The sequence below is a fragment of the Dendrobium catenatum genome, unplaced genomic scaffold, assembly GCF_001605985.2.
Source record: "Dendrobium catenatum unplaced genomic scaffold, ASM160598v2 fragScaff_scaffold_1730, whole genome shotgun sequence".
NCBI lineage: Eukaryota > Viridiplantae > Streptophyta > Magnoliopsida > Asparagales > Orchidaceae > Dendrobium > Dendrobium catenatum.
The window spans coordinates 273078-288845 of record NW_021320192.1 but is presented as its reverse complement, the minus strand read 5'-3'; the positions used below and the strand labels follow the sequence as shown (position 1 = coordinate 288845).

The window sequence follows — 15768 nt, the reverse complement described above, 5'->3', positions numbered from 1 at the left end:
AGAGAAGAGAAGGAAGAAGCTCCTCCTCGACCACCGCCGGACTTTCGTCGGACCACCACCTGAGGCCCTCGCATTCGTCGAACCACCACCTGAGGCCCTCACCTTTGCCGGATCACCGCCGGAGGTCCACACCTTCGTCGGACCACCACTTGAGACCCTTACCTTCGTCGGACTACCATCGGAGGCCCTCACCTTCGCTGGACGACCACCTAAGGTCCTCACCTTCTCTAGACCACCGCCGGAGGCCCTCCCCTTCGCCGGACCACCGCCTGAGGCCCTCGCCTTTGCCGGACCACCACCTGAAACCCTCCCTCTAGCTCCACCCTCACCTTCTCCAGACCACCACCTGAGGCCCTCACCTTCGTCGGACCACCGCCAAAGGCCATCACCTTCGTCGAACTACCGCCGGAGGCCCTCACCTTCGCCTGACCACCACCTGAGGCCCTTACCTTTGCTAGACCACCATCGGAGGCCCTCCCCTTATCTCTACCACCGCCTGAGGCCCTCTCCTTCGTCGGACCACCACCTGAGGCCCTCACCTTCAGCGGACCACCACTAAAGGCCCTCACCTTTGCCATACCATCGCGGGACCTTTGCCCGACCACCACAAGAGGCCCTCACCTTCAGGGGACCATCACTTGAGGCTCTCGCCTCTGCCGGACCACCGCCTAACATCGTTGCTCCGCTAGACCACCACTGGATGCGCTCACCTCTGCCGGACCACCGCCTGACGTCGTTTCTCCACCGGACCACCACTTGAGGCCCTGAGCTCCACCAGACCTTCGCCTGATGTCGTTGCTCCGCCATACCACCACATAAGGTACATAATTCTGTTGTACAACCACCTGAGACTCCAACTTCTATTAGGTCACCACCTGATGCCCAGAGTTCCACCAGATTACCTCCCTACTACAACACTCTTTCAGACCCCGGTCTCCTACCGACTACTGTCCTTTCGACCTCCGTCGCCTATTATGGTCGCTCCAACCTCCTTCACTAGACAATGATTTTTCTAACCCAAATCTCCTGCCAACTACGGTCTTTCGGACCTCTATCTCATACTAACTACAGTCTTTTGGACCTCTATCTCCCGTCGACTACGATCCTTCCGACTTCTATCACTAGAAAAAGATCTTGACCTCTATCTTATCAAATATGGTCGTGCCGATCAAACAAACACATCTATATTGATTATTGTAACTCCCACCATATAATGCGCTCTATATGATGTACATTTGTGACATCAAGTTAGAGCATTCTCATAAGGAAGGGCCTCATTTATAATCGATTTCAAATACTAGTAGATTCATTCAAACTGTGCCATGCCCCATTATTTTTCCCCCTTTTCAGGGGTTTCCACATAAAAATTCTAATGTCTCTTATGAACACTAAACTCTCTTTCTTATATGCTTGTGTGTTGGATCTTTGTATAATACTAAGATGTTACGTTATATATCTATCTACCGCCGTGAATATTCCAGGATGCAACAGTTTGGCGTCGTCTGTGCGAACGTGGTTCTCGACTGTGGGGCAATTTTTGCTCCAACTTTAAAAGGTCATTGATGTCAACTTCCTGGCTTCAGCTATTACTGCATCAATTTCATAGAAATTAGATCCAGACTGGGGGGTAACTTTGACTCCAACTGTGGTAAAGAAGATCCCTCTAATGCTTTCAATATCAAGATGATCGTTTAGAAAAATCCCAATAAATGCAATGATGCTTCCAATCAATTAGAATCTTTATACAGTCCCTTATGGGACTTCTACCCCTTGGGTAAGATCTTAATCTCGACCTCAAAAAGATAGTAATGATATAAAGATATATTATTATTCACCTTTAATTCGGGATACACGCGGCATTCGCCCCCTCCCTATCAAGGCAATATCAATCCCAGGGAGATTCTCTCAACATCTTCCACACAGGTTAATGTCATCGAGCAAGGCTCTAACATATAACCTCAGATAGGTCTTACATCTTTGGTGGATTCTCTCGACCTCTTTCATACAAGTTAACATCATCGAGTAAGGCTCTGACATATAACCTCGGATAGGTCTTACATCCTTGATGGATTATCTTGACCTCTTCCACACAGGTTAACGTCATCGAGCAAAGTCTCTAACATACAATATCGAATAGGTCTTACATCCTTGGTGGATTCTCTTGACCTCTTCCACATAGGTTAATGTCATTGAGCAAAGACTCTGACATATAATCTCAGATAGGTATTACATCCTTGGTGGATTCTCTCGACCTCTTCCATATAGGTTAATATCATCGGGCAAAGGCTCTGACATACAACCTCGGATAGGTCTTACATCCTTGATTATTTCTCTCGACCTCTTCCACATAGGTTAACATCATCAAGCAAGGTTCTCACATACAACCTCGGATAGAATGCTGTCGATAGACTTTTGTTAGACTTCTCTATATGACATCGAGCAAAGGCTCTGACATACAACCTCGGATAGGTCTTACATCCTTGGTGGATTCTCTATACCTCTTCCACATAGGTTTACGTCATCGAGCATGGTTCTGACATATAACATCGCATAGAATGCCGTCAATGGACTTTCATCGGACTTCTCCATAAAGTTAAACTTTTATCCGATGCAGGACTTCTGCCCATCTCCGAACTTTCGTTGGGCTTCTACTCGATGCTGAATTTCCTCCCATCGGTAAACTTCTATCCGCAGGACTTTCATCGAAATTCTACCTGATGCTTAGCTCCCTCCCGTCGTCAGACTTTCGTTGGGCTTCTACCCGACGCTGAGCTTCTTCCCATCGTTGTACTTCTACTCGACATCGTACTTCTATCCATCGTAGGACTTCTATCCACCGTAGGACTTCTACCCGATATAGGACTTCAATCTGCCGTCGGACTACTACCCTTCGTCAGATTTCTACCCATCGATGGACATTCATCAGTCTTCTACCCGACTTAGTACTTTTACCCAACATCGGACTTCTGCCTGCTGTCGGACTACTACCTGTCATCGGACTTCTAACCTCGATAGACTTTCGTTGATCTTCTACCCGACGATGAGGTTCTTCCTATTGATGGACTTTCAACAGTCTTCTACCCGACACTGTACTTCTACACGACGTTGAACTTATGCCTGTTATCGGACTACTACTTGTGGTCGAACTTCTGCCCGTCGATGGACTTTCATCGGTCTTCTACCATATGCTATACTTCTAACCGACGTCAGACCTCTTCCTGCCGTCAGACTACTACTCGTCGTCAGACTTCTACCCGTCGATGCACTTTCATTGGTATTCTACCTGACGTAGTACTTCTACCCGACGTAGTACTTCTACCTGATGTTGAACTTCTGCTTATCGATTCTCGAGCTTCTTTCTGACGTTGAATTTTTACCCATTGACATACTTCTCCCCAACGTTAGAATTCTACCAAACGTTGAATTTATGCACATCATCGGACTTCAACCTGCCATCGGACTACTACTTGCCATCGAACTAGTACCCATCACCAGACTTCTTCCAGCATATGAAATTTCATTGGTCTTCTACCCAATGTTGTAATTCTACCCAATGTCAACTCCTTATCGATAGACATTCATCAGGCTTCTACCTGACATTGAATTTTTACTCGTTGTCGTACTTCTCCCCGATTTTAGAATTCTATCGGACATTGAATTTATACACATCGTCATACTTCTACTGCCCATCAATAGTCTTTCAACATCCCTCCTTACAATGGTCTCTCCGACCTCAATCGTCAACCAACTAAAATCAGAACTTCATAGGATCTCTCGAAGAAAGGAGGGAGAAAGGGAAGATCTCTGGACCTTCTTGTACAAAGGGGGCCTTGGGCCTGTACGACGGATACCACCCATACAGGGCCAAGGGAAGGTCTCAATTGAAAGAATGGAGGAAGAAGGGGGATATCTGGACCTTCTTGCACAAAGAGGAGCCTTGGACCTGCACGAGTGATACCACCCGTACAAGGCCAAGGGAAAGCCTCAATTGAAAGAATGGATGGAGAAGAGAAGGTGTAAGAATTTCTTAACCCTAAGGGGGGTATTTAAAGGCAAGAGGGGGAGGTTGGAGGAGTTGGGGGAGCTATGAAAATTTTTTTTTTTGCAGATTTTACTGTAGCAACCGGGATGCGGTTATGAGGAAAAAAAAGCATTCAGCAAATTTTACTGTAGCACGAAACTGTAGCAGAAGCACTGCATCAATTGAAAATTATTGTAGCAACTGGCACTGTAGCAAATGGAATTATTGTAGCAGAGTTACTGTAGCACATATTTTGGGCAAAATTTAATGACGGACAGTCCAAATTGAATGTTTTTGGGGTCCCTAAAAGATTTTTCCGTGTTCTGAATCCAATTTTGACGCTTTCGAAGCTCAACGGGACCTCTATGATCAAGTTAATATTTTTTGGAACACAATTTTTTAAGATTCGGCCAATGTCAAATGTTGACACATATATTTTTGGACTTTTGGAGCTTTAACTTCCAAAAATACGGGGGCAACTGATATATCGTCAAAAAATTATCTTGATCGGGCACACATTTCGATACAAAATAAAGTTGGAAACTTCCAAAATTAAAATTGGGACCATCCAAACTTATAGTTGAACTGAGTGTCTCGGAAATACAAACCCAACGACACCAAATTCGACTCAATCCGAGCCCAAATGAGTCCAAATTATGGACCTGAAGTGCTGTTAGAAGCTTCATACCACAGTTTGAGTTACCAAACGGTTTTCAAACATGAAGAGCTTATATTTGAATTAAGAGGCAAGATGAGACAAATCTATCGTGCCTAAGATCGTTGAATTCTAAAGTCATTAAGACCTTCAAACGCCTAATAATCGGTCCATGATTGAAGGATTCAATATCATCCGTTCATTCAAACCACTCCATATTTGCCCCTGATCTCTCATCTATTTACGGACCATGCTACTCCAGAAAATCTATAAATAGACCTCTCATTTCTTTTGAAAGAGGATCCAAGCAAGAAGAGGGGAAGAGAAGAGAAGGAAGAGAAGGAAGAAGCTCCTCCTTGACCACCGCCGGACTTTTGCCGGACCACCGCCAGAACATCGCCGGACCACCACCAGATGCCCTCGCCTTCGTCGGACCACCACCTGAGGCCCTCACCTTTGCTAGATCACTGCCAGAGTCTCTCACCTTTAACGGACCACCACCTGAGGTTCTCACTTTAGCCGGACCACCGCAGAAGGCCCTCACCTTCGCCGAACTACTGCCGGAGGCCCTCACCTTTGCCAGACCACCACCTGAGGTCCTCACCTTTGATAGACCACTACTGGAGGCCCTCCCCTTCATCGGACCACCACCTGAGGCCCTCTCCTTCTTCGTACCACCACCTAAGGCCCTCACCTTTGCCGGATCACCACCGGAGGCCCTAACCTTAGCCGGACCACCGTAGGAGGCCCTCACCTTTCGCCGGACTACCGTAGGAGGCCCTAACCTTCGTCGGACTACCTCTGGAGGCCCTCACCTTTGCTAGACCACCGCCGGAGGCCCTCCCCTTCACCGGACCACCACCTGAGGCCCTCTCCTTCGCCGGACCACCACCTAAGGCCCTCACCTTTACCGGACCACCACTTGAGGCCCTCACCTTTGTTGAACCACCACCGGAGGCCCTCACCTTTGCCGGGCGATAACCTTTGCTGGACCACAACCTGAGGTCCTCACCTTCGCTAGACCACCGCCGGAGGCCCTCCCCTTCGTCGAACCACCGAATGAGGCCCTCGCCTTCGTCAGACCACCACCGGAGGCCCTCACCTTCATCAGATCACTACTGGAGGCCATCACCTATGCCAGACCACCACTTGAGGCCCTCACATTTGTCGGACCACCACCGGAGGCCCTCACCTTCACCGGGCTACCATCGAAGGCCCTTACCTTTACTGGACCAGCACCTGAGGCCCTCACCTTCGCTAGACCACCGTCGCAGGCCCTCCCATTCGCCGGACCACCGTCTGAAGCCCTCACCTTCTTCGGACCACCACCTGAGGCCCTCCCCTTCGCTGGACCACCGCCAGAGGCCCTCACCTTTTCCAGACCACCGTCGGGCCTTCACCGAACCACCACATGGGGCCCTCGACTTTGGCGGACCATTACTTGAGGCCCTCACCTCCGCCAGACCAACGCCTGACATCGTTGCTCCGCCGAACCACCATTGGAGGCCCTCACCTCCGCCGAACCACCGATTGACGTCATTGCTCTGGTGGACCACCACTTGAGGCCCTGAGCTCCGCCGGACCACCACATGACGTCGTTACTCCGCCAGACCACCACCTATGGCCCGGACGTTTGCCAGACCACCACCTGAGACTCCAACTTCTATAGGCCACCACCTGATGCCAGAGTTCCACCAGATTACTGCCCTACTACAACAGCCTTTCAAACCCCGATCTCCTGCCGACTATGATCCTTCCGACCTCCATCACTTACTATGGACGCTCTGACCTTCTTCACCAGACAACAATTTTTCTGACCCCAATCTCCTGCCAATTACGGTCTTTCAGACCTCTGTCTCATACTAACTATGGTCTTTTGGACCTCTATTTCCTACCGACTACGGTCCTTTCGACCTCTATCACCAAACAACGGTCTTATCCTCTATCTTATCGACTATGGTCGTGCTGATCAAACAAACACATCTATGTTGATTATTGTAACTCCCACCATGTAATGTGCTCTATATGATGTACATTTGTGACATCAAGTTAAGGCCTTCTCATAAGGAAGGGCCTCATTTGTAATCGACTGCAAATACTAGTGGATTCATTCAAACTGAGCCAGGCCCTGTGGTTTTTCCCCCTTTTAGGGGTTTTCAAGTAAAAACTCTAGTGTCTCTTATGAACGCTACACTCTCTTTCTTATCTGCTTGTATGTTGGATCTTTGTACAATGCTAAGACGTTAAGTTATATATTTCTCTACTGCCATGAATATTCCAGGACACAACAGTTATATATAAGTAATTAATCACAACTTTTTTGATTGATTGATATCATTAATGTTTTTAAAATAAAACCATACTAGAGAAAGTACATCTTAGGGTCTAAGTGGGGAACTCTGTTATATATAGCTTTGCTTTATTTTTAAAATTGCTATCATTCTTTTGTTTGGTTATTATTATCATCTTAATCTTTTTCAAAAAAATTAAGTGGGAATATGTTTTTCCAATGAGATCTATTATTATGTGTTGGCTTAAAAAATTTATTTTCTAATTTTATCAAAAAAATATATTTATAATTCTTAGACAGCTTTTAAAAAAACAAAATTTCTACACAGCGAGTTGAGCTTCATTTGGGACAACTTTCTTACTATTTTCTAAAATTACTTTTGTGTATAACAATTTTTTAAGTTTTAGGTTTCATTTGGGATGACTTTCTTACTGCTTCTTAAAGCAGCTTTTTAGTACAAAAATTTTAATTTTTGTACTAAAATGTTGTTTTAAGAAGCAGTAAGAAATTAAGCCATCTCAAACAAAGCCTTAAGAAAATAAAGAACAAGCATATTTGTAATTTCATGCATTATGATGTATATTATTCTAAAAATAATGAAGACAAATGAAGTTAGCTGAGGAATTCTTACAAAATTTGTCACATACAATGAGTAATACATAGAATTGAGAATAGTTCTGGGAAATTAATCACAACTTTTTTTATTGATAAACTTAATGTTTTTTTAATGATTAAATCAAATCACTCTTTGTCAAGTTAAATTTTCAGTAAAATTAATGTTTCTACTACATCTTCAACTCCCTACCAATTAGAAAAAAACAATATAATAATTAAAATCTATAAATAACACACCTTTCATTTCTTATTAATCCACACAATGGCCCGAGCAAAATCAAACTTCCTTATATCTCTCCTCCTTCTCATTGGCACCGGCGAGCTCGGTGCTGGGCAGAACTGCGGCTGTGCTGACATGGTAAGCCAACAGTTCTTTGATGGGTTAACGAGTCAAGTAGATGCGAGCTGTGAAGCCAATGGCTTTTACACGAGAGAGGCATTCTTAAATGCTTGGCAAAGCTACTCTAGTTTTGGAGATGGCCCCACAATCGATGACACCAAACGAGAGATCGCTGCCTTTTTTGCTCATGTTTCCCATGAGACCATAAGTATGAATACAATTTTAATAAAGATGATCTTCAAAATTTTCTACTTTTATAAGAATGAGATTATTTTTATTACATGTGCTCCCAATTTTGCATGTCACATTTTTTAAGTGTAATTAAATTATTAGACAATTTACCTTTAACTATTGGATGAATAAAATTAAGCAGCTAGATTATATATGATTCATGTCACATGTAATATCAAGGTTTTTAACTTAATTATAAGATCTTATAATAAGCCAGCAAAATGTAAAAATTTAGTATCATAATTTCATGATAAAAAAATTGATTGGAATTTTCTTATAATAGTTGGAAATCAATTAAAACTTTCTTTGCACTTATCTTATAGAAAATTTGGAAAATTTGCGACACATCAAGACTAAAACTTTAGTTAGAATTAATATTATGAATATTTTTTTCCTGCAAAACTTCTTGTTTAAGCTTTTCTTGCTAGCTTAAGAGCAATTATATGGACTAAATGCTAATAATTATTTTGATACTAAGCTACTTTTTCTAAATATTGTCTTTTAACCACATTATTTATACAAAAATAATGAAAATTTTAATATGAACAGATATGTGCTACAAAGAGCAGGGAGATAAATCCAATGCATATTGTGACTACAATTCTCAGGATTACCCATGCAGCCCAGGGAAGATGTACTACGGGCGTGGTCCCCTCCAAATCTCATGGAATTATAATTATGGTCCCGCTGGCCAGGAAATTGGCTTTGATGGCATCAATTGGCCTGAAGGTGTTAGCACCGACCCCACCATTTCCTTTAAAACCGCACTTTGGTTTTGGATGAGAAATGTGCATGGCATCATTGGTCAAGGTTTTGGAGCCACCATTCAAGCTATCAATGGTGTCCTTGAGTGTGGAGGTCAGAACCAAGGAGCAGTCAGTCATCGTGTTGATCTCTATCAAAATTATTGTGGTCAGTTTAATGTGTCCCCAGGCGATAACCTCTATTGCTAGGAAGATTATTTGATAGTGATATGTATGGACACTTGTAATGTTGTGATGGACTTAGTTAAATTTTGTGATCATGTGAAATCATGAGTTTATCATGTCATAATTTTATGGAGTGCAATAATTAAAATCCTACTACTATTGTTTCTTTGTTTTTTTTTTTCCTTCCCTTTGTTGTTCCTTTCTTCTTCTCAAACACAATCGACAGGGCTTGAAGCATTTGGTGATATCGTTGAACCTTCCATTAGGAGGTCACTGACCTTTCCTCTATTACAACTAACACAATCAAGTTAATGCATATTATTATTACAGGAATCTCTCCTGGAAACCCCAAAATATGGATTCTAAAAAATAAGCAATAATATAGGTTCCCAAGCACTCTGATGGATATATACTCACCTTGACATCATTAGTTTGAAAGGTATGACCTTGTAACACTAAACCCTTATAGTTATTCTAAATAATGTAAATTTTATTAATCTTTAGGAGTCATTTTAATTTGGTTATAACAAAAAAAATCATTTATGAATGAGAAAATTGAATGCAAGGATACTATATCCATCATAAGCTATGGTATAGGAAATGATAACTAATATTTGGGGTATGCTTTATTCATATATGTATAATTAATGAATATGTGAATTTGGGCATTAGTTTTTTTTTTAATCATGATGATGACGACTAACCAAGAAAGATATTTATCTTCTCAAATGAAGATCACTTCAATTAGTTTCTTGATTTCAGTCTTGTCATTCAATTTCTTAGTGTATATATATCAAGTTAATCAAGGAATTTCATTATAAATCTTGACGAAGAAGTCTTAAACTCCAAAAATAACTTAACCAAACCATTTAATTTGTCCTCATCTAATAAAGAATTTATGAAGGTTGGACGAAGCTTTCTTTGCTATCAAAGTTGAATTCTTTGATTTCATCGATTGTTGATTTAATTTTCTCTTCAAGTTTAGGCTATGCATATCAAACTTGAGAGTCATCTAAATCATCCAAAATTTCTAAATAAATCTTAGCAAGTGATTTAACATCCTTTGTGGTTATTAAAAATAAGAAGCAAGCAATATTCATCATCAATCACTAGACATATATTACCAAAGCTAACATTAGTTTTCAATTTTGTTGTAATATTTTTGTATTCCATAATTTCTCTATGTGTCAAGCTTCACCCTTAATTTTTGTAATAATTTCTCTATGTTGAATTAACTTTTTAGCATATGTAGGATGCCAATCATAAGAGAGGTCTATTATTTCATTCATAAAAGTGTCTTAAGGTTTTTATAAATTTCAAATCTTGAAGATGAAGAACAAAGAAAAAACTTTGAAACTTTGCATTCCTCTTTATATAATCTAGGAGCTACTTTAACTATTAACCTCGCAATAGTGTCCTTAGTCAATGGAGTTGGAGTTAAAGTTTAAATCTTCTCTTAAAAGTAAACAACTCAAAATTATCCTTAACTTCTACTTGGACCCTCTTCATCATTGTTTTGCTTTAGAGACACATTGAATATAGCTTTTCTTATTTGATTTTATTCTATTTATGTATTTTATATTTTTTTATTATATATGATTTATCTTTCAAGCTAGATTCTAAATCAAAATACATCGCACGCATTTGCTTTTGCACATAATCACTTTGATAATATTTTTTTTTCTGTCATTCTTTCTTACTTAACCTTTATCTCAAGCTCATTGGGTTATTCTACCAACTCGTTATATAGGAGGCATAGGAGGCTAATAAACTCTATTTCGAAGGCTAAGATTTCTTACCTTTTCTTCTTTTTTATTGCTTTATTTTTTATGTACTTATACTTTTATTGTGTTAATATTTTTGGAGAATCAATATGAGTTACTGAACCAAGACCCCTTCTAACATTTTTCATTGAAGCCCCATAAACTAAGTTTGTATGAACTTATATGAACTAAGTTTGTAGATATCAAATTTCCAATCGATATGAGTTCTTAAGTTCATGATGTTGACCGATGCACCCAAATTAATTAGACTTTCTAATTCTATTTGTTTGATTGGTTTTACAAATATAAAAACCAAAACAAAAATTGAAGTCAAAATTGCAAAAATAATCAAATTGATATTTTAACAATCAAATCAAACAAATCAAATAAGATTGTGTTAGGAAATTAGTCTAATATAGTATATCATAAATTACAAAATTAGACCAATTGTGCTCAATTCATGTTGACTTGATTTCTAATAATATTAAGCCAATTTAAATTTCATTATAAATATTAAATATATTTTGAAATAAGAACATTTCATATGCTACATTTTTTATGTATCTTTTCGACATGGGCAAGAATTTTATAATCAACTTTGAGAACTCCACCATCAATGGTATCTTGAGGAGGAATATACTATGGTAGGAGCAAAGATTTAGGAATTTAAATGACTTTTTCCCCTTATCCTTAGGTGCCATTTTAGGTTGCAAGACCTTGCTACTGCAAAGATTAACCTCTATAATCTCCTAAGATGAAAAGAATGGAGTGACTTCTTATTATAACCCTTAAATTTTAAAAGAGCTATTTTGATATGTAATAGTTAAAAATTATATCATGAGTCATTATAAGTCTAACTCATAACTAGTTTTGCCACAACATAGATATTATTTTCATAATTTTGGGGCTTAACAGAAATATTCCTTAAGAAATTGGTACTTGTCGATACAAGGGGAGATTTTGGGATTATTGATGTCATTTTTGTAAATATATTTCACTTGAGTATTTTTGACATGCTTAGCCATTTAATCACCCATTCAGCTAACAGAGAGCATGAAAAAAGTATTAGAAGAATAAGAGAGAAAAAAGATAGAAGAGAGAAAGAAAAAAGCTCGATTTTGGGCTACTTTGAGTCACTTTTGTTCTTCGGCCCAGTTGGAAAACTTGTTCGCCTTGAGGTACGTAGATTACGCTATATTTATCTCAATTTTCAAAAATATGCAATTTTATTAAAATTTCAATTAAAATTTTATTTTTGTTACCAAAAATAGGGGTAACTTTACACCGGAAAATTTTTTATAATATAACTTTTTATATATTATAGGGATTGAGATTATGAATATTTTGAATATTTTCTAGAAATTTTTTATCATGTATTTTAGAAATTGGGCAGTTTGTATCATCTGGACACTAAAAAATAGTGCTGTAATATAATGAATGTCTTGAAGCAGTGTTTTACATGATCCCTGATAATTTGATTATTAGTTTGATTTTTGTCGCCTACTTTTATTAAAAATTGTGTAATTCTAACACATGTGCAATTATACTTTAATTATTACAATGTGATGATATATATCCATATATTATTAAATTATATTTGTTGGGAGAGATAAGGAGCTATAATCCTTTGAGATTATTTATGTGTTAGGGAATATTATGATGCCTATAAGGCATATTTTGGTGCTATAAGCACAAAAAGAGTCATAAGTGACCAGAATCTTTTGAGATTTTATCTGGGTCCAAGTAATGTGATATGATCTGCTTTATGATATGAATTATAAATTATTTATATGTTCAATATTATTATTTAAATAATTGGATAACTGTCATGCTCTTATTACATTTCTTAATATTGTAATTTATGACACTATATCTAAGTATTTTTAAAAATTCAGTAAAATATTTAATAAAAGAATTTAAAATTTTAGATTAATTTGTGTGGCATGCTGAGCTATTATATCTCACTATAATTTTGCTTCTAGTTTTTAGGATATTGGAAGGGTAAGGAGGTTGTTGATTAGTAGTTAAAGATCATATCTATGTTTATAGTTATTTCTCTCTTAATTTTGTTATAGTCATGGATAGTATATTATTCAGCTTTATAGCTTCTTTATGTAGTCATGTACTATAGTATAAATAAATTTTGATGAAAGAAAAGAAAACTTATGGATGCATGAGTTTATTTTTAGTATATAGATGTTTTAGTAGCTATGTTGTATGTATTTTATTTCAAATGAATAAAACAACAACAACCACATCAAGCCTTTATCCCACCACGTAGGGTCGGCTACATGAATCCTTTTTCTCCATTATATCCTATTAAAAGTCAAATTCTTGTTTAAATCTAATAGAGAAAGATCATTTCTAATATTTTCTAACCAAGTTTTTTTAGGTCTGCCTCTACCTTTCTTAACATAAGTCATCTAATACCTCTATTTTCCTAACCGGGTCATCGGAAGGCTGCCGTTTTATGTGACTAAACCATCTAAGGCGGCCCTCTCTAATTTTATCTTCTACTGAAGCTACTCCAACCTTTTCACGTATATGCTCATTTCGTATCATATCTCTAAGAGTAAAGCCACTCATCCATTTTATTTCAAATGAATATTGAAAGAAAATATAAAATATTTTGAAGCTAGTTATTGGGATTTACCTATCATAGCTCAATATGATATGAGCTATTCTGATCGAGTTGTGTTGTGACACTTCTACCTTAGCCTTAGTAGTACCTAATTTATCATCTAATGAACTATTAGAATGTGACGCATAATTATAGTACTACAATTAATATTTAATAGTACCCAATTATGTTTAATTCATTTTAACATAATTACATTACTACATTAATATTTACAACATTATTAAATTCTAAAGTCCAAAATAATATTACAATAGCCAAAACAGGCTACAAAGAATATATATAAAATCGAAGAGCTAGAAATAAATTAAACTATAATCATTGCCTAAACTAACTCTAAAGTCTCCTTACCTTTATCTAAAATCAAATAAAAATCATGTAATAAGCATATAGCCTAGCAAGTAATCACAACTTATCACTGCCTTCAATGTAAGATAAAAGAATTAGTATACATGCTCCAATTCCAGTCAATATCAATCAACAATCAATAATTTATCAATATAAGTAACAAGCAATATATAAAATTAGTATCAATCAATAATAAAATAAATACAATCAGTAAAGCAAAAATATGTTTATCAACTATAAGAAAAATTGGTAAAATAAATTATTAATCAATGTGTCAAGTCAATATACCATGTCAGTGTACTTATCAGTGAACTACATCAATATATTTGTCAATGTCCTTATCATATGTTATGGCATGTTGTATTAGTATATATGTAGGTTCTTTCAATTCTACTTCAATTTTATTTATCAATCTCATCAATCAATTATCATATAAATGCAATGATGAATGCTATTTTGAATAGCAAGATAAGACATCAAGCTTTAATGTGTTGTTTTCATCCTTTCATCTCAACTGTCGACCAATTGATCATTAGTATTTAATTTAATTCAAAATAATAATCGGTTGGTAATTAGTTTTAATTTATTTTGTCATCATTTTTTATTACCTTGGTTAGTTCATATGTAGCTGTCAATAAATTACTAAGAGTCATTACATTCTACCTATCAGTGTAATTTAGTTAATCGATTATAGGCTAACATCAAAAATTACACCATAAATCTTTTATTTTAAGGAAAACCATCGGCCTACCCTCCCAACCAACCCGTATTAATTATAATGTTAATAGCTAGCTTTTCTTGCTTACATACAAATGTCATGTTTATCTTATATCAATCATATCATTTTCTATATGCAAGTTAATATCATGTATGAAATGTAATATCTATGAAATATAGGAAATCTATACAATATTCACTAACTTTAGAAATTTATAACTATCAATCTACTTGGTCAAATTCAATAATATAATTGTCAAAATGCTCATATAAATCATATCTATTATGTACAATATGTTACACTGTGAAAGCTCGATCAATTAAGAAAAAAATGCATTTTTTACGGATTCAAGAGAGATAAAATCCTTAAGAATCAAAACTATCAAAAACATGAGTAAGAGTATAGTTACTTATAATTAGTAGAACAACTTTCATAACATGAACAACGGACAAAAAAGCCCCAAAAAACTTCCTCTCTCTTATCTTATTCTTCCTTTCTTCTTCTCCTTTCTTCCTTCCTGACCAATCAACAAAAATGAGGGAGAGGAACATACGGTGCAGGGATATTTAAATGGAAAATATAATACACATCATTATTTTTTTAATTTTGTTCTTCTCCTGCACCACTGGATTTTAGCTGAGTTTGGCTCCCATTAGTTCTAGTGATGAAGTCATCCCAAGTTTCCTATGGGAATTGGCAGAAAAACCTAGATAACAAGTTTCTAAGTTTCCTTGGAAACCTACAAGGAAAGTTAAAATCTATCATTGATAGTTCTTTTAGAACAGATAAATGTTAGGATTCTTCCTATGGACTAGAAACATTACTTAGTAGCTTTTTAAATATCTTGATGTTAAACCCTCAAGAGGAATGTCATTAATCCATGAATATCTTTAAGAGAATTTCAATTGCATTTTGCTCTTACAATTGAGGCTCACATTTAATTCTTAAATTCTTCCCTCTCAAGATATAATCTACCAATGACTCGTTTGGATTATATTTCTCAACTAAATCGTTAATGGAGATATGATGTTGTGCCCTATCAAATCTTTTTATGACATATTTTCCAACTAGGAAAAATTTTTCACTGATCTATCTGGATAAATCATCATACCAGGTCAATGCTACTCTTGATAAACTACTAATAAATTATCTTAACATTAGAGCATCAATGCTAGTTTTACTCTTTACAACCCTAAAATTTGCCAAAAATCCTACTCACA

The 15768-nt window shown here is 37.3% G+C and overlaps 2 protein-coding genes across 2 annotated transcripts; one reads left to right on the top strand and one right to left on the bottom strand.

The window, feature by feature from the left end:
* Positions 1–3762: 3762 nt before the first annotated feature.
* On the bottom strand, positions 3763–6267 carry LOC110106967 (skin secretory protein xP2-like). Its single transcript, XM_020837076.1, has 5 exons — positions 6190–6267; positions 5869–5988; positions 5642–5748; positions 5072–5461; positions 3763–3943 (listed from the first exon to the last, which is right to left on the bottom strand). Exons 1-5 carry the CDS (start codon positions 6265–6267, stop codon positions 3763–3765), a joined length of 876 nt encoding a protein of 291 aa, XP_020692735.1.
* Positions 6268–7843: 1576 nt separating this feature from the next.
* LOC114581404 (chitinase 5-like) lies at positions 7844–9105 on the top strand. The gene is made up of 2 exons (XM_028701490.1): positions 7844–8129; positions 8702–9105. Exons 1-2 carry the CDS (start codon positions 7844–7846, stop codon positions 9103–9105), a joined length of 690 nt encoding a protein of 229 aa, XP_028557323.1.
* Positions 9106–15768: the final 6663 nt, after the last annotated feature.

Coding starts and splice junctions, on each gene's coding strand:
- LOC110106967 (XM_020837076.1), bottom strand. CDS start 6,267: ATGTGGTGGTCCGGCGGAGCTCAGGGCCTCAAGTGGTGGTCCACCAGA. Junction 5,749..5,868: donor TCGATGGTAGCCCGGTGAAG/GTGAGGGCCTCC, acceptor GGTCTGACGAAG/GCGAGGGCCTCATTCGGTGG. Junction 3,944..5,071: donor TCTGGTGGTGGTCCGGCGAT/GTTCTGGCGGTG, acceptor TCACTCGTGCAG/GTCCAAGGCTCCTCTTTGTG.
- LOC114581404 (XM_028701490.1), top strand. CDS start 7,844: ATGGCCCGAGCAAAATCAAACTTCCTTATATCTCTCCTCCTTCTCATT. Junction 8,130..8,701: donor TGTTTCCCATGAGACCATAA/GTATGAATACAA, acceptor TAATATGAACAG/ATATGTGCTACAAAGAGCAG.